General features: G+C 40.9%; 1 protein-coding gene across 2 annotated transcripts in view; it reads left to right on the forward strand.

Annotated features, from left to right (window-relative positions):
• Positions 1-20,004, forward strand: part of LOC131467656 (phospholipid phosphatase-related protein type 5-like) — a 43,373-nt gene that overhangs the window by 20,190 nt on the left and 3,179 nt on the right. For both annotated transcript variants that reach the window (XM_058641682.1, XM_058641681.1), the window contains exons 4-6: positions 18,225-18,345; positions 18,756-19,006; positions 19,784-19,960. In XM_058641682.1, the coding sequence (XP_058497665.1) occupies positions 18,225-18,345; positions 18,756-19,006; positions 19,784-19,960 (549 nt within the window). The remainder of the gene's footprint in view (positions 1-18,224; positions 18,346-18,755; positions 19,007-19,783; positions 19,961-20,004) is intronic.

Genomic DNA, 20,004 nt, shown 5'->3' on the forward strand with positions numbered 1-20,004 from the left:
GATGTCCTACAGTTAAGTGGCACTACAACATGGATGCCTCTGAGCCAAACATTAGGGCAATTCGTGCATGAACACACACACACACAGGCTTACGCTGCCATTCTTCTTAGGACTCTGCATTGACTTCCATTCATTGGACAACTTAAAAAAAATCTTAGCCATAACCGAAAGTTATGTTAGGATTAGTCAGTTAATGACTAATCCTTTATTTCCATCCATTCGGCCTGAGCTGTCCCTCACCTATGCTCAGTTAATCCTGTTTACCCCTTTGGTTTACCGAGCCTTTTCTTCTTTAAATAACAACAGGTGGTGACATGATCGTGCAGAAAGAGAACTTTATTGTTACAAGTCAGCATCAGTTCAAGCACTGCAGTTGGCTTGAGAGAGTTTTAGCCGAATCCTAGAACACTCTGCCCTTCGTCACCCTATACATTCATTTTATGGTCCTTCCTTACTCTGGAGCCACCGTTGCTGAAAAACAAGCTTGGTCAACTTATTCTGTACTTCCTTATAATCGTAAATATACGATGCACACGAACAGATTTGACGGCGCTGCTGTCTAGTCTGCTCTTCGGTGCCTTCGTCTAAATAAGGAAACATCTTTGCTCTTCACCAAACAAAGTTCAGGACTGGCCTATAAGCTCCTACTGTATACATGTTATATAACTACCATTGGTGTGTGTGTGTGCTGAACCCAGAATCAAACCTCTCATGAGGAATATCCTGTTTTGCATCTCAATGCAACGCAATGCACATCCTCAACATGTTAATCATGATAGAAATGAGTATTATGTGTTATTGTGTTCTTCTCAGTCAGATACTTCACTCCCAATAAAAACCTGAGCATCCTCCGCTCTGCCTCCTGTCTTTTAGACAGTGCCGCTGTCTCCACGTCAAACATCATAGCAGGTCTCTCTACCGTTTTGTAGACTTTTCCTTTCACTCTGACTCTTGTCCCTCTGTCACACATCAGCCCTGACACTCGTCTCCACCCACTCCACCCTGCACTCTCTTCTTCTTCCCCTCTCTTGTGCACATACCATTGCTTTGGATGGTTGAATCCAGGTATACAAATGTATCCACTTTCACTTCCTCTACTCGCATCTTCCCCGTACCACCTGTCTCACTGTCAACTTAATACCTCTGTAATTACTGCAGTTCTGCAGATCACCCTTGTTCTTGAAAATGTATATCCCTACACTCTCTCCATACCTCCACGGGTAGTTCATCTGGTCCAACTGCCTTTCCACTCTTCATCCTCTTCATAGCTTGCCCTCACTTCCTCCTTACTAATCCTCTGCACTTCCTGAGGCACTATCTCACCTTAATCTGTCCTCCTCTCTCTCTCTCTCGCATTGTCCTCATTCATCAGCTCCTCAAAATACTTCTTCCATCTTCTCAACACACTCTGTTCACCTGTTCTGACATTTCCACCTCTGTACTTAATCACTCTAACCTGATGCACATCATTCCCAGCTCTGTCTCTATAATGTCCTTCTCTCCTTCTTTAGTGTCCAGTCTCTCTCACTAAAAGTCTTTTCCTTTGCCATCTCTCCCTCTTTCCTGGACTCCCAGTACTCCAGCCTACTTTTTCATCTCCCTGGCTGCCCCACTTTTTCTTTGCCATTCATTTCTTTTATGTACTTTCCTGTACTTTCTCATTCCACCTCCAAGTTTCCTTGTCTACTTCCCTCTGTCAAGAGGATACATCAAACACCTTCTTGGTTGTAGCCCTCACCACTTTAGCTGCACCTTCCCAGTCATCTGGTCACTATTCATTGGCTCTCAGATGGTGTCGGAACTGCTTTCTGAACTCTGCACAACATTCTTCCTTCTTCAGTTTCCACGATTTAATCTTTGTCTCACTTTTCTTAGTTCACAAATTCATCATACAGACGACCGTCCCATGCTGCCTAGACACGTTATCCTGCAGTCTTCTGTCTCCTTCAGATTGCGTCTCCTGCATCTTATATAGTCTACCTGTAAGCATCTTCCTCCACTCTTATATGTTCCTTCCTCTTTCCATCCTTTTTTGCAAAATGCACGGCCATCTGTCCTTCCACATTGCTCTCCTTAAACCCATACTTACCCAACACCTCCTCGTCACCTCTGTTCCCTTCCCCAGCATGGCCATTGAAGTCTGCTCCAATCACCACTCTCCCTCCTCCAGGAACACTCTCTATCACTTCATCCAACTCACTCGAGAGCTCCTCTTTCTCTTCGAGCTGACAACCAACGTGTAAGAGTCTTGCCCACACAATATACAGTATCTACCTTCCTTCTCTCCATCCTTTTAGCCACCTCTCTCCCTTTACCAATCACTCTTGACACATCTTCCTCTCTCTCATCTTACTTTGTCTTTGGCCAACAGTAGCACAGTTTCCATTCACACCCTGTTAGTCAACAGCACTGATGGCAGTCATTGTTAACCTGGGACTCCACCGCATATTGGATTTGCCCTTCCTGACACAAACCTTCTCATTTATCCCAGCTTGGGACCAGCAGTAGGAGTAAACTGGGTTAAAACTAACCACTATTTAAAGCTAGAGGGACATAAACAGTTCCTATAGCCGCTGCTCTGTCTTGGTTCCTAAAGTACACTAAACAGTTCCTCAGAAACAAGTTTCTGCTTTTTTGGGACCCATATGGACTACTGGTCCTGTCAAGGTCAGTGTTAAAAAATCAAAAGCACACACACACACACACACACACACACGTACAGACAGGCCTTAGTCACCAGATTTTTGGTGACTAAGGCCTGTCTTAGTCACCAACAGCCAATTAATTAATTGGTTTAAATTAATTCCTATTTTTTTCAGTTTAATCACATCTTTGTCTCATGTGTTCACATGTCTTATTCATATCAGAAAGTACACTATTAGCACATTTGTGGGCAGTTTTTCTGAGACATGTCCTTTAGTGGGAGAGGATTAAAAGTTGCCCGTATAGGATGTGGGCTTTAGACACCAGGTTATTATGTATGTGAACTGTGCAGAGCGAGCGCTACGTGGCATCATTTTGCAAAGCTGCTTTTTTTAAAAGTCAGAGCATCTGTGTTGTCTCTCGCTCCAAGATACCGCTCCATCCCACAAACTTCAACAATTAGATATTAAATTTTACCATAAACTACTAAACAATGAATGTGTTTCTCAACTGACTGCACAACCATTGGATGTAACAATGTACATCCACTTCCTTTCCAATTTCGCATGAATTGTGTCTGTGTGTGGCAGTTCAAACTGATTTTCAAACCTAAGTGAAACTCCACAGGTTTCTGTTAATTTTCCCCTGACCTGCTCTTTTGTGGCTGTCTCTTTGTGGTGTAAGACCTAAGACTGTGTAACAGCAGTTTCTAGTTCAAGTTTGAGCATTTTAAATGGCTATATGGAAAAAGACAAAGAGTGTTTTTTTTTTTCATACTGTGCCCAATATTATTGTAGCATAGCCTGTGAAATCCAGACTTTAAGTCCCCATTATGGGTCAGGTCTGTGGGGACCAACTGTGCATGCACTCCTCCAAGCGTACTCCTGGCAAATTATAAAGAAACACACTACATGTTTGTGTAGTGTGTTTCTGTGTAGTATGTAGTATACTGTCTTTAAGACAGTATAATTGAGGCTTAAGAGCCTGCGGCCCTGCCCCCACCTGTCAATCATGGCAAGTGCTGATGTTGCTGCGCCTGCTTATAGAGTACCATGTTAGGAGCATGCTGCACATAATGTACAGCTATGGCTTCGACCCACTGAGAGACATCAGTTGATTAACCCATTAAGACCTAAGGAGGGTTCTCTGAAATGTTTGACAGAATCATCAGTGTTCAATAAAACATGTCATTCTCAGCCTCTGGCGCAGCTCAAGCCCTAAACCCTAAGCTGAAATCTGATGTTCAAAAAAGTTTGGAACTGAATGTTTTAGGTCATCATTATTGTTATATTTGCAGTAGCAGCAGCAGCTTTACTCTCAGTTAATCAGCCTTTGTGATGCAAAACTTTACATTGAATGCCAAAACAAACTACATTTCCCATGATGCATCTAGCCTTTCTGACGTGTTGTTCAGGGGAATCAAGTTAGTTGTTAGTTTTAATGGTCAGTTAAATACAGTTTAGTACATTTTTATCCATCTATACAAGTTGTCAAACAAAATAAACTGACAACTGACACCACAGGGGTTGTGATGCCACCTAATGTTTATTAAAAGAAATGTTCTCTGTGATGTTAATCAGGAACATTGAATAGCAACCATGGGGGACCATTGGTAAAAGAAGAACCTTAAATGGAAGTCGATGGGGAAATGAGCCTATTTCCCACTTGATTAATGATGCCAGTAAACAGTTTGCTGAGGAGTTAATGGTGTGAAAATTGCGAGATTAGGGTCTTTTTCAGTAGCACATGCTGTTGATGTTACAGTTTGGAGGAAAATAGATGGCACAGTGGGCACTAGTATGATTGACAACTGGTATTGTCCATGGTTGCAGCCGACGCCTCTGAACTGTTTGCAAAACATCAGCGTGGCACTGGTCACATTGGACTGTGGAGGCTTCAAATCTGGAGTTCAAATTCTTATGGGTGAAGTTATGACCAGTTGCCACTTGCATCTTTGCTGAAATGTCAAACAATGGAGGACTTTTCTGAAAACATGCTGAAACTTATCGAATTCATCAGACACTCTGTATAATTCACCTCGAGTAGCCCCATGTATAAGTGCATCCCTATTGTGTTAGTCTCCATGTGGGCGATTATTGCTGACGGTTTCACAACAGGCAAAAAGAAAACCTGAGAACTTCCAACAAGAAAACAAATCTCGGTTTCCCGACACAGCAGGAAAAAATATTATTCAGCACATTTGTCAGATTTGAAGTATACGCTCTCTTTGCGAGCAACACTAAATGTAGATATTGTCAACCTGATTCTTGATATGTTTTTCTAAATTTACATATTTGTTTCTACATTCAACATATTCCTCTGTTTATTTTCTGTTTGAGACTATCTATTTTTGATTGGTGGCAAAGTCGATGTTAAGATTGAGACACTCACAGGTCAGTGAAAAGGTCAAGAAATATGGGTTTTCGTCTCAGTGGGTTTAGGCTCATTAAACCGGAATGCAGCAAATCTCTTTGCTCTGATCAAAAGTACAATGCGATCATTTTTCACATCAAACTGAAGCTATAGGACTGGGAAAACACAAACTACAGACAACACAGGACAGAAGCGGAAGTGAGATGGTGAATGAAATAGAGGCCCTTGTGCGGTACTTGGCAGAAATGCTGTACGTTTCAGTGCATCAGTGGAGGTAAGTGTGGGGGTGGATGACGGCACACATCCTTTTCCTCTATCACCGCTAAAAACAGGTTCTAGGTCTGTAAGTGGGAGTCGATAAGCGTATGTGTGTGTGTGTGTGTGAGTGTATGAGTGCTGAGCACTATTAAAGGCAATCTATGTGGCTCTCCACAACTGTAGCTAATGTCATTTGCATAGAACACACAGCAGGGTAAAGTGGGTGTGTATTGTTTAATGGAAACCGTATTTGCATGCTGATTATACATTTCAAGCCACCATCAGTCAACATCTGTGACCCAGACTTAAAATGAATGTGTCATGGTGTGAACCGTTACGCCATATGCAACACTGAAGCAAGGTGACGTGACGCTATGAATGAATGAACGCGGGAACATCATTTTGCCAAGGGTTGCTGCTAAGACTCTGTACATGCATGTGCCAACACACTTTCCTTCTTTCAACGCACGTCAAGAGCTATGACACCACTATCAATCGCAGTAAGAAACATCTTTACAATGTTAGTAAAACTGACTAATGAGCAACACACTTAAATGTGTTGCTCACCATTACTCTTAAGGCACCCCTGAATGAATGAATGATATTTTAAAAAAACGGTAGTGCATAACTTCTAAAGCTAAACAAATATCCGTTACACTAAGCCAGCAGCTCCACACAACTCTCTGTGTGACTCTCCCTCTCTCAGTATAGCAGTTGTATGTTTTTGTGTCTGTGGAGACACATATCGCATCATGACTGATTGAAGCAGGGTGAAAGCAAAACAGCTGCATTGTGCCAGTCAAGCTTGACTATGGCTGAAAATGAAGAAGTCCAGAAGGGGGTGCTGATAGAAATTTCATACTGGAGCTTTTAATATATTCTCCGTCTTTTAAATGTGGGTCAGACGCATAACAGCAAAATACTTTGGCCCTGGAGGATTGTATTCTAATGCTCCTCAATATAAGCCTCTTTAACAGCACAAGATGGCAAAGTGAGAGACAGTGAGAGGTCAAACATGACACAATGAGAGTAAGACGGAGACACGAGAGATGGGGTCTGGTGCCGTTCATTTACCGCTCACTCTTCCACATTTACTTGCGGCTGCCATCTCTTAAACCTTGGGAAGAGCCTTCATGTTTGATACAGCTCCATGTGACAGAAAGATGGGGATTGGGCTGAAGCATGGAGACAGACCATAACATCCAGTCATGTCAGTTTATTAGGTGAGAGCATTTAATGCATGATACGCCACACTGGGCTGCTGTTACCATCATATCTAAAGAAACAGATGGTGGATGTGGTCAAAGCCATTTTTGAGTTGGACATTTTAAGGGTTTATGCACTTCAGCCTCAGTGAAAAGAGTCTACGAGGGCTGAAGAGGCAGAGTGGTGGAAGTAAAGCAGATGCACATTTGTGTAAATGCAGGATACCAAGCTTAGAGATTGTCTCTGCCTTCCCGATGTCAAAGAGTGAGGATAGCAAAACGGACTCTGTCCGTAACATGACCATTTTACCATTTTTTACTAAATTGATACACACATAAAAACAATAAACTGAAATAGCACAGTGCTGTCGTGGCCTCTGTGGCTCATACGTGCTCATACGTAGGGAGCTAAACCCACAACAACAACAAAAAATGTCCTGGATGTCAAAAATCTGTTGTGTCACGTTGGATGTCGTTATTGGTGCACAGGTACAACATTGCGCCATGTATTATCGCTGACACGGCCATCGGGCACAGCGCACAGCACGCCTACCAAGTAAAGGTCCTGTTCTCAGTCCAAACGTAAGCCTGACCGAGGGCTTTACTGTTCCAAACCAAACTGTACCATGATGGAAACACGGCTTAATGGAGCGCTCACTAAAACGAAAATGTAAATTCTGGCTGGTTTGTCAGGCTGCTGTAGAAACGTTGTGGCACAGGATGGTGGGCCCCATAAAGCAAGGGCCTTGAGTGTATATAAAATGCTTATTCTAAGGCTATAAAAGCCAAACAATTTTTTTTCTTTTAAAGCAATTATAAATTTATATAAACAAACATATGGGTAGTGTATTTAGTTTATGTCAATAAAGCATCCTAAATGCTCCACAACGGACCTTTAAGACATTCGCCTGCACTTGGGGAAAAAAAAATGGGGTTCATAAAAAGAATTCACAAAAAAATACACACACAAAAAGAATCACACATTATTCCCAAATTCAATAACAGTAGCAGAGCGTTACGTGACGGTAATGGATTTCATGTCGATGTAGTTGGTTCATAAAAATAGACTGTTACATCAAAGTTACACATTCCCGTGCCAGCTTTACCTCCCTCCCCTCTGCTGAGTACAACAATTTCACAGACATTAATTGTTTCATATATATCCATATTTAGCTATTATTATTGGCTGTCACTTTGGATTCTGCTTTAACGGCTCACCTCACCTCCTGCTGTGGTAATATTCACAAATCACAAAATCCAATCTCCTTGGTTAGATCTCAGAAAGATGGAAATGTCAAGTCTATATGCAGCCACCAACACTTTTCTTTTTTATCTCCGTCGTTAACACCTTGATGTTGAAACTGGTTTCCTTGTGAACTCAAGCTTGCTGCTTGATTTAAATAGAGGAACCCTGCTTCAGTTCCCTTGTTTTCAGATGTCTGGTCCCCGACTGCTGCATTGTTATGTTAATGTTGAGCAAATTATGCCGTTCAGATTATCCAGTCTTTTCCTGCTCTTTTTTTTTGCCTTTTCTATTCTATATTTACTCTTCGCAGTTATTGTAATCAGAATTGTCATCTTTGAAGAAGAAAGAAGAGGAAATCACACACACGCGCTCTCACCTAATACACAATTTATGGATGAATATCTTTTCCATTCATTCGTGCAATCATCACGTTTTTCATTCTGATATTTTGGAGCTGATTGCTGTCATTATCCTTGCTTTTTTATCCCACATTAGCCCCATGCCCATATGCAAATTGACCAGAAGTTTGTATTCCGTGAACCCTAAAGACAAACTTTTATGAGCAATGGTGCCACATATGACAAACAAAATAGGCTTGTGCATAACTGTCAAACGGGAGGAAAGATTTGGGCGTCACGCTGAAACTTTTCTATCATTCTCTCATTGTTCCAAAACAAAGGACTGTGAGGAGATCAGTTGCTATTTTGAATTTCTATTCAGGAAGGATAGGAGAGAGCGAGACAGAGAGAAAAGAAAAGCACAACTTTGATAGAAGTGAGAGGAAGCTGTTGCTGTATAAATAACAAAAGATACCATCACTGACACGGTGTTTCAGAGCAGACTTGGGCAAAGGTCAGCACATGACAACATGCTGTGCTCTGCCCTTCACAAATGATAAAAATCTTTGCTTCATCTGTAAACACACACGCACCAGTCACTGTATAAAGGACACCTTTGGTCTTTGTGCTGCTGTCGCCCATCTGCTTCAAGGTTGGACATGTTGTGAGTTCAGAAATCTTCTTCTCTACACCATGGTTTAACAAGTGATTGTTTGAGTCACTGTTGCCTTTCTATCATCTTCTTGCACCAGTTTGGCCATTCTCCTTGGACTTCTGGCATCAATATTTTCGCCCAGTGAACTGCTGCTCACCGGATATGTTCTCATTTTTTATTGGAGCATTCTCTGTAAACCCGAGAGAAAATCCCAGTAGATCCCACTAGCAACTACCCGGTCTGGCACGACCAGCCATGACCTTTTCAAACTTTAAATTAGCCTTACACAGCCGTACATTGCTCTTCTGTCTTCTTATTGGTCTGTAATGTAGATATTGAATCAAAACAAAACTTGCAATTTCCAAATATAGTCCAAAATGAAAGGGTCTAGTCAGGGTTTAGTGTAGGTTTGCGTATGGACAGTGGGGACATGTCCCCTCCAATATTTGGAGAAAGCCAGATTGTCCCTACCAATATTAACAATATTAGAGAGATGTGTACGTGTGTGCGAATGCTGGGAGAGGAGAGCGAGTGGAGTTCACGAGCGTCAGTGAACGCGTCACAGCCGAGCAGAAATAATGCTGCAAGGTGATCAGTTGACTGGGGAACAGCTGGCGGAGCCGACCAGTGCTCGAGCACAAGAAGTTAGTGACAGCAAACGAGCAAAAATGAATATATTAGGGGACACATGATACGTTTCAGTCGTAGTAAAAAATAGGGCATATTTTAAGTATGCTATTGTAACAGTAAATCACCATAAAAATAACACTTTTTGGTTTAATCTGTCGGTGATCATCTGTGTGCTTGTATTTGTCTCAAAGCGGGAAACAGATCGGTGTGTCAGAAGTCATGCGTAAAAGACAGGAATAATGAGGTATAATCACAGCGTTATCACACTGGGATGAAGACAGCAGGTCATGTAGCGTAATGTCGATGCCCCTGATCAGCTGTCTGCTCTCACTGTGATAGCCTGTAAGGCATACTCTATCCCACAGATGAGAACCGTAATCCAGCAATAGACTCACTCCCTAACTCTGGCAGATTAGCTGCAAGGTTCTCTCACAGATCCATCGATCTCTCTGCTTCTCCATATAAGGCAGCAGATTGAAAATAATGGCACAATTTACATGAGGACACGGATAATGAGAGCAGGTGGAGACAGTGATTGGGAGTAAGCAGGATAAAGACAGAGAGGCTGAGGCTTGAGGAAAAGAAATAAATGCAAAGAGACTAGAAAATAAAGGGAGTAAGATAGAAGAAGTGAAGAATGGGGTCAAACCTCAAACCATGCATCACACTGTGCACTGAAGTAAACAGGATTTGAACGGGGATAAGGAGGAAGAGAGCCAAAAAAAAAAAAAATGTGTGACACATTTTTCGCAGTGAAGAAAATGTGAGCGATGGGGACATCGTGTTTCTCCTGCACAAAGACCCAGGAAAGCTGTCCATCTATAAATGAAGCTCAGAATAAAAATCAGGAAAAGACAGCGAGAAGGAGATGGATGGAGAGAGTGTGGGTGATGAAGCTGAAGCAGCTAAATTGTCATGGTTACCATTGCTGGTGTGTGAGAAGCCTGCGTGCGTATTTGTGTGTGAGAGTGTTTAAAGCAGCGCACTGGGCTTACAATGTCAACAGATGTCATGTGATATTTGCAGAGGCTTTGTATAGCAGTGCATGGTGGAAATGTGTGCGTCTAAATTTAGTTTCATTACACAAAATCCTCAAGGCGTTGACAATGAAGAAAGACACATCAGTACATCTGGCCATTCCTACTCACTGGACTCTTTTCATTCTTTAATCCCCATGGTAAAAACACAGGTGTTTCTGACATACAATATCAAAGTTAAATCACCATTCTTCACTATTCTGATTCTTGGTTTGAACTTCAGCAGTTCATCTTAACCATGTGTACATTACTGAATATATCGATTTACTGCATGTAATTGGCTGATTAGATATTTGCATTAACAAGCAGTTGAATGGGTGTAGCTATTACACTGGTGTGATGTGTTTGTTCTTTTTGAATGAGCTGTAAAATTGAAAGTGATGGTTGACTGACCATCTGGGAGACATGTCATTTACATAATATACATAAATAAATCAATCAATCCACCAGTTTACAGGTTCTCTCTGTACAGTCACAATTCATGATTACATGACTTTGGGTGTCTGGCTGAATATGGCCCCCTTTATACCTGGTGTTTTCTGTTATCTGATAACGATCGGTTATTGAATCACCACATGCGTCTCCGGTGTCCACATCAAGATCCGATTACTATCTGATCACGGTCACCCCCCCGACAGAGTCCCATCGTGTGTGCTGCCACAACACATACAGCACTCATCATTTTTAAAACGAGAGACTTTTATAGTGAAGTGATAACAGTAGAATAACCTCTGACAGGTTAAGGACCCTGTGATGTGTGGCGTGTGTGCTGCGTATCCCATCATATCTAAATTTCATTCAAAAGTCACATTATTGTATGGACTCAGTGTGTCTCGGGTGTATTTAGACCTATACTTGTGGTCAGACACTATCCGATTGTAATCCGATCACAGAAAACACATTTTAATGCCAGGTGTAAAGGGGGCCTCAGTTTCTCTGATGTGCTCTTTTGTGTTGTTGATCACATCTGAAACCTTTTCTTTCAGCATATTTTTCATCATTTCTCTCTCATTGTCAGCCCTTGTCAAAAAATGGCTGCTGGCACGAGCGCATGCACAAATCTGGAGTCAAACTCAAAAGTGAAACTGTCACCCCATCAACACCGCAAAAACTCATAGAAAGTCAATTAAGACTCAGTGAACTGCCTGACTTTCTTCTTTCAGTCTAGACAAAAAAAAAATATAAGAGTTTCTGAGGAAAGGAGGCTATGTTAGTTCTGCCTTGTTCTTATTCACTGTGCCTTTTTTTATTCAGGTGTTTCCAAATGTCTCCTCTGACTAGCTGAGATCTCTCTCTCTCTCAGAAACACTGCCTAAAATAAAGCATCTACCCAGAGAACACATCAGCATCTGATCATAAATAACTGGCTGTGTAACAAGGTGTAACTCTCACCTTGTTCACCGGATGTGCACTGACACTAGAAACAAATAATAGACTCTCGTGAGAACAGGTGAACGTCTAGTAGTGCACCCTGAAAAATGATTGTTTAGGTCATCTGTCAAATTCGTTGTTACGGCCCTGAATAGAGTAAAGGCATCTTTAGTGAGAAGTGCCGGTACACAAACAAAAGTGCTGGTGCTTAAAATGGTAAAAATAAAAAAAGTACTGGATCCATTCAGTAATATTACATAAGTGTCCTCATTTCACCCAAGATCTGTCAACTTCAAAGTTTTCAGGCTTTTATTTCAGTCTTTCAGTGACTCATATCTTTTTCATTTGAAAAATCAGGGGATTCACACAGAACTGGGACCATGACCCAATTTTGAGTTTGCACCTGTTTTCTAAAAGAGATGCCCTGAGACTTCAGGTCTCCTGCGCTCAATAGCTGCTGTTGATTCAGTTCCAGTTTATATATGATAAACCTAAAAAGGATATCTCAGTTGACCTCGACAGCCATGTTGTTTATGACTTTGTAACGATAACAATGATGTAACAAAGCCAAATAGTAATAGATAATTGACCAGATTTCAGTCCCAATCTGGGTCTTCCAAAAATCATGTGTGTTTTGCGATTTTAGGATGATTTGAGCAGATTATCTGGCCAAATTATCCTCTAGTGTGAGGGATTAACAGACATGATTCTGAATGATATTTACGACTGAACAGCCAATGAGAACGGGTTGACCGGGAAACAGGCTTTTGTTTAGAAACAGCCGACGTCGCCGACAGTCCGCCTCCATGTGTGTTTACATTCTGAAGTCAAATCACACGGGTTTCTGTGAGATCCCAAATCCCTGCAATCTCCTCCCTGAAATTGTTTATCCTGCGTCTTGACTTGATCGTCTCGTCTGTGCTTTCTCAGGATTAAAACGATACAAATTGGTTACAATGTTGGTTGCGTCTGTGCTGTCCCACTTTTTTTTTTTTTTTAAATCAAGTCAGATTTGAAAGTCCTCCAGTGTGGGGCAGACTTTAGGTTATCTGTCCAATTCATTATTGTGGCCCAGAATTTTTATTTCTCAGAGTGCGCTATGTGATGTCCACCCGTTATTGCGAGAGCCTATTTTTGTTGTGTAGAGTTTTTATTTTTACTGTTTAATAAGAACTATATCAAATAAAGGTTAAATAAATATTCCCTTACTTGACACATTTGTGTCCTGGAGGACAGCATCATAACAGGACACCAAATAAAATAGGAAATTGTGTAATATTGTGGGATTTCTGATAAAATTAAGTAAGTACAACACTGTAAATCATTTCTTTTGCAGCTTTAAATGCATATTTTGAATGTTATTTTCTCACTTCACACACACACGTGTGTTTGTGTCTTGCTGCATTCATTTGCCGTCCCATCAAGAACATGCTTTGTAAAGTCAGTGACACACAACGTTCAAAGTGTAAGAGCAAGAATAATGTTGGTAGTTTGTGTTTGATATACTTCTCAGATTATCTAACTCTTAACTGTATGCACACACTCTGCATATATTTAGTAAAAGATGTAGAGACTTTGTTTTATTTGAATTAATATTGATTACAACACAGATAGTTCTGGAAACTGCTGCTGGAGAGAACCGGGGTCACTTGTAAAGCCCTGCATAATCAATACATTTTATGTTTCCATCTATTACAGACCTTTGATTGCAAAGTGAAGCAGCGGGAAGTAACCTTTCTCTATGATCAGTGCGAGGGGGGATTAATATTGACAGAAGGTGCTTTTGAATGCATGGCTGTGGGAGAAATGTAGCATGAAACAACTCAGTGGGAGCCCATCTCCATCTCAGGTCGACGTGAACACATTAGCCGGAAAGTGTAGGAGATGAAAACACTAACTGAGAGATTGATGAAGTGGACAGAGTGAGCACTTCCCTCATCGAAGTGTCGACTTCATTCGCTACCACACGTTGAAGCAGGGAGAGAGCGTGGCACAGGAAAGATTACAAGCGATGAAGAGTGATGCTGTTACATCTTAGATTTGGAAATTGAGGACTACATTTTTTCTTATCGCCAATGCTAATGCAAATATTTGGGCATCATTTATAGTCCTTTTGTTTCCCTTCTTTTCCTCCATCTGATATATAACAGTTTAATAATAACAACAATTCACAAAATCGCTGAGCCTACATAAACATTTATTGTAAAAAAAAAAAAAAAAAAAATGCACTGCTCTTAGATATCTTAAATAGGAATAATGTATAAACTAAATATTACAACAAAAATGTATAGTTATGTCCAAATATCGACTTGAATCTAATGCTTGTTTAAAAATAAAAATAATTTAAAAAAGGTATAATATTAACACACATTACAACTATGGTAACAGAACAGTGTAACACAATGTCTGACCCCTAATATTAGGCAGTGAGTGATAGTGATTCTACCTCTGAAGTAGTAAGAGCTTAACAGTGTGCCACAGACTTTAAATAGTAATGTTATATAATTCAATTGTGTGACAATAACCTTTAAAATAAATTTCAGGAAGAAGAAAAAAAAAAGTATTGTTTTAGGGTTGTATATCTTTGTGCAAGACCAGCCTTTTTAAGATTTAAAGAACTGATAATGCTTTCAGTTCTGTTGTAATATTGTGCATTTCAGCACTGCAGAATAACTCTTGCGATTACATTATTGCTTTAGTTCACACTTTATAAACGTCGGTCATGCCAAGTAATTGAAAGCATTCATCTCATCAAGCTCTAATGCGACAGCATCTGTTTGGCGTGGTGTCACATGTCAGATGGTCGTGATGTTAATGACACACCCTAGGTTCCATTCTGTCAGACAGTCTTGAGCAAAACCAAGTCAGAGTCAGTCCTGCATACAAAGTCCTCACAGCAGAGATACGAAGCACACTGCACGTCTCCATAGAGTAAGGACAATTCTCAGGCTGAATATACAACTCAATTCATGTCCGATGGTTCCACATTGTACTCATACAGGGTTCTTTTGTTTGACCAGTTTGATGCTCTAACCCAGGGTTTCTCAATCCTGGTCCGTTTTCCTGCTACAACACACACGATTCAAATGATCGGCTCATCGGCAAGCACTGCAGAAGCCCGATAACCACTCTTTTCTTTGAATCAGGTGTGTTGCCTCTGAAAGACTAGCTTAGCATTATAGTGAGATGTCACATTACACATTAGCAGGGCCTGAAGTTATTATTTGTGCCTTAAATAAAAAAGGTGAACGACACAGAAAATGTATAAGCGTGGTTCTAAAGTCCCGACTTTACAGTTGGGGAAGTGGGGAAATGAGATGTGTGTAAGTGGCTTTTTGAGGACTCGCGGTCCCTAATCGCCTCTGACCTTAAGCTTCTTGCCCCGATTACAAATGGATTTGACTTTGCTTTTTCTGAGCCACTCTTACAACAGTCAGGACAGCACATTTCTCCTGGACTAACATCATAAACAAGCCAGTCAAGGACCTTGCTTTGTGTGAAAACTTCTTTTACTGTTCTTTGAATCATCCTTGTCATCCTTTTGTGGGTTCTTCACCCCAGCAATATGGCGCCACATTTGGGCTTAAAAAAAAAAAAAATGTCAGACTTGCTCGTCACACACCACACACACACGAAGAGGATACATCAACAACACAACAGTTGCTCTGTACTCATTAGCTACCCGCCACGTTATTGACAGTTTCAATCGTAAAATGTACCTGTTCAAATTTAAATGTTCAGGTGAAAGCAAATAAAACTTTTTAAATGTTACTATAATGTTTACTTTATACACTCATAGATTAAATGCCAACACACAGTCACAAAGCGTAATAACCCAGCATAATGTACAAAGCTGCTGGCATCAGCTGTAATATTATCTTCAATCCAGGTCTGATATGTATTTGTGTATTGTGATTCTTCAGGCTTTTACTCTTACCTTTGGTTGGAATATGTACTTATTTTAATAATGTGCAGTGGGTGATGTGATTCCCAAGCTGCCTCGAGGTAAAACATGTAATGTGTAAACATAATATTTAGATTCTGTTAAGAGCAGACTGCACGATAATGGGCTTTATAAGTAAAGAAAGAGAATGGATAGGTAATATTTTATATGTGAAGTTGTCCCAGTTCTAGTCATATTATGAAGCTCAACTCAAATCAAGTTCTGAAAGGAAACCTCACTCCTGACCTGCCTCAATCTCCTCTTCATCATGCACAAAATATGAGGGAGGGTTTTTGAAGAGGATCAGCCATAAAACACTGTCCCGAGTACTTGGATGTTTGATAGCTTGCTGCAGGCTCTTTGACAGAGATAGCTGGTGCCAGAGATCAAACTGATGGATTACAAAGCACATTTTTACCTGCCAGTAAATTCACAGGTTTTCAGCAAAACTGCTGTCAAAGTGGGAAAAAACAACAACACAAAACAAACAAACATAGGCCTGTGGCAGAAACACAAAAATCACTGCACAATGTGTATGACTTGTGTGAAACTCTCGTTTTATTTTCCTAAACTCTCCATTGATCTTGGTGATTTTTGCCTGGCAAAAAAACCTTAGTTTCATTTATATTTCTGATTTTTGAAGATGTCGCGCTTTTTTTTTCAATGAGGGTGAGTTTGGCTTCTTAATTTTCTGTTGACTGGAACTTTACACGATTAATATTCATTATAGATCATATTTTTTTGCATCATAAATTTAATTTACTTTTTATAAACTTAAATGGACTTTTGTATTTAACACACGCGTCACGGTTCAGGGCCAACTCAGCCTCAGAATGGTGTTTTCCTTAAATATTTCACAGCAAAAGCTTGTTTGTGTAATGACATGTAAAAGAAAAACGGGAGAACCTCGACACAGTTTTCAAAAATTAACAAGAAGAGACTGAATTAAACTAACAAAAAGGCAATAAAGTAAAACATACATTGAAAAAAACAACATTGAGCAGAAAGACAGGGAGTATACCAGGAACACACACACACACACTAAGATAATACTTCCCATTTGTGAAACCTGCTTCTATGGTAAAACAAATGACTAATTGTTAATTCACCTGCTAGAGCATTAACATTTTGTACACAATCAACAATAAAGGAGTTACTTACCATTCGTGACGAATCTTGTCTTCTCCGCCATCTTCAAATGTCAAAGGATATCTCCACTCCACTCAGGAAGTCGTGGGTCAAAATTATCTCCCAATTTCACGACGTGAGGGCGGGTCCATGTGAGTTGAGAACTCATATTCACCATAATTCCAAAATCACGTGAAGGCGGCATAAATACACTCGAGAGGCAGGGACAATCAAACACAGGTGCGACTGCGTCAAACAAGACACAGGTGAAACACGTTAGGGCGGGGCAGGCAATCAACAGGGACAGGAAGTTAAACTATAAACGAGGCGCACACAAGGAAAAACTTCAAAATAAAACAGGAAACTAAGATAACAGGAAACCAGAAAAAGATAGGGAAAACAACCGAGTAACTATTCACCGGATAAGTGCCTGGATAATCCAGGGTTGTGACAGTGTGTTTCATGTGAATTATTTGGTGCAGCATTCTAAAGGTTCTAAAGACACATAACCTGAGCTCTACACGGCATCCCCAAACTCACGTCATGTCACAGTCCAAATAAAGACATTATATATATATATATATATATATACATATATATATACGTAAATATGTCACTCTGAGCTTTTATTTAGTGCGTTCACATCTTCCTACACTCCTGGCTCAGGGTCATGTATATTTTATGAGTAACGACTGTAGTAACCTAAATCTGTCCATGCGTCTGTCAGTGGGGGCTTGTTGATCAGACAGGGAGAGTAACAGAGAATAATTGTGTCCATGGATGTGTTATATGGTGTTTTATGTCAATGTAAAAAAAAAAGAAAGTCAAATCAATATCCTATTGATTTGATTTTTTTTTCCGTTAAATCATAAAACTGCTTGGTTGCCAGAGGCCTGTTGGTTGCATGCCATTTAAAGGGGTGTTTAAAATATATTAAAAAAATATTCAGGTAGTAGAATTGTATTAAGGTCTGATCAGGTTGTGGTAGAACATCAGATAATGGGTTTTTAAATATTTCATCCAAGCTGTGTTTAATTTACTTGGCAAAGTTTCCCCTTTGAGGTTGTTAACCTACCAGACATTATTACCTTAATGAAGCATAGTTAGTGTTCGGTTTAACAAAGAGTCAGGAAAAGTGGTACAGAAAAAAGGAGACCCATAAATTTATAAGATTATGAGGCTGAGAAACTATCACCAAAGAGAATGAATGGAAGCAGCACAGTCAGCCAAATGATGAGGACAATTTAAGCGGAATGAAAAGGGAAAATTGAAATTGTCATAAACTACTGAGGGAGGGAAACTCATTAATCACTTTGCTGTGAACAGGGCTTTTTCCCCCCCCAGTGAAACTGATATTAACTTTCTGTTTGTGGTTTCTCTCTCTGTCTGTGTCTCAGATTCTGATCGGGGAAGTGACCAGTTTCTTTGTGAAGACAGAAGGAGCTCAGGAGAAGACCATCGTGACTGCTGACTGCTGCTATTTCAACCCTCTCCTCCGTAGGATTGTGCGGTTTCTGGGTCAGTCATGGTCCTGAAGATCAGAGGTTCCTCATGCTTTGACGACAGAGTCTCTGAACTCTGAGGGCGAGGCTCATTAACACTCACACCAACACCCATTGCAGTGTTGGCTGGGAGAAAATAGCTCTTACCATCAGTTTGGAATCTACTGACTCATTTATTTTGCTTTTCTGTTTATGATTTATTCTACTGATGTCATGTAAACTTTTTTTACCATAAAATCAGTGTGTCTGTCTAACTCAGAGGTGTCAAACTACACATTCAGCCCCTCAGTTGATTACGTGCGGCTCACAACTAAATATCAAACAGCCAGCGACCTCATTTTCCTTTATGATGGAATATTGTGCGTTCTCTAGAAAGGCCCCCTCTTGGCCAGGCTCTCACTCACATTGTCTCTCTTTTTCTGACAGGCGTCTACTCTTTCGGCCTCTTCACCACCACCATCTTTGCAAATGCTGGCCAAGTTGTGACAGGAAACCAGACACCTCATTTCCTGTCTGCCTGCAGACCAAACTACACAGCTCTGGGGTGCCAGTCTCCCCTGCAGTACATTGCAGAGCACCGAGCCTGCACGGGACACCCATACTTGGTGGCATCCGCGCGCAAATCCTTCCCCTCCAAAGATGCAGCGCTCAGCTTTTATTCAGCCATCTACACAGTGGTAAGAAACTAATTAGGGGCAATGGCAGATGAAGAGACACGACACAGTAATTGTGTGAAAAGATGATATTGTGTATGATGATGAATGACTAAAAAGAAAACCTAGAAATTGTTGCATTAGGCGTGTTTTTAATTTGCTACGGTTTGACAAAGGCAGAAGTAAATCGTGTCATTTTGTTAGCAAGTAATCATTGTTCAGTACTCAGTCATTAACTTTAAGATAAAAATGCATTTTCACTGACTTCTCATATCTCATTTCCCCACTTCCCCAACTAATTTCTCTGTCTTTCGTCTCTCCTTTCATTTCTCCCCTGTGGGTATCTCACTCACCGACTCGAGTCGCAGTAATCGGCAGTAAAAGTGCTTCTGTAAAGGCAAGAAAAGCTGCAGCATTTGAGATAGAAACTCTTTTCCTAGAGTAAATAAATCTCAGTGGCATCTGTGGCCCCCAGAGAACAGAGTGAGCTTACTTTTAGGAGAAAACAACAGCAGTGACCACTCACTGATTACAGGTATTGGGCTGGAAGGGACATCTTCCAGATCCAGAACCTGTTACTGACTCTAAACCTTATAAGACTTGTACACACAGTGAAATATGAATCGTGTTTTTCCCAGTTTCATGTTGGATTGACTTCAGACCTCTCAGCTGCTCTAAAATCTAAAAAGTGCGTCCTCTTGTGGCTGATTGAAACGGTTCAGCCTGCTCAGAGCTGGGGAACGTTGTGGAAAACAAGCTCACCGTGAACAGTTTATCTCAGGGATTTTTTCTGTCTTGCAGATGTATGTGACCCTGGTGTTCCGGACCAAAGGGACCCGTCTGACCAAGCCCACCCTGTGCCTGGTGCTGCTGTCTCTGGCAGTGCTGGTGGGAGTGGTGAGGGTGACTGAACACAGAAACCACTGGAACGATGTCCTGGCTGGGTTTGTCACAGGAGGGGCCATTGCTGCCTTCCTGGTGAGAATGATCAGGATCACGGGGCTAGGAGGTTGGAAGAAGGG

The sequence above is a fragment of the Solea solea genome, chromosome 10, assembly GCF_958295425.1.
Source record: "Solea solea chromosome 10, fSolSol10.1, whole genome shotgun sequence".
In the NCBI taxonomy this organism is placed as follows: Eukaryota; Metazoa; Chordata; class Actinopteri; order Pleuronectiformes; family Soleidae; genus Solea; species Solea solea.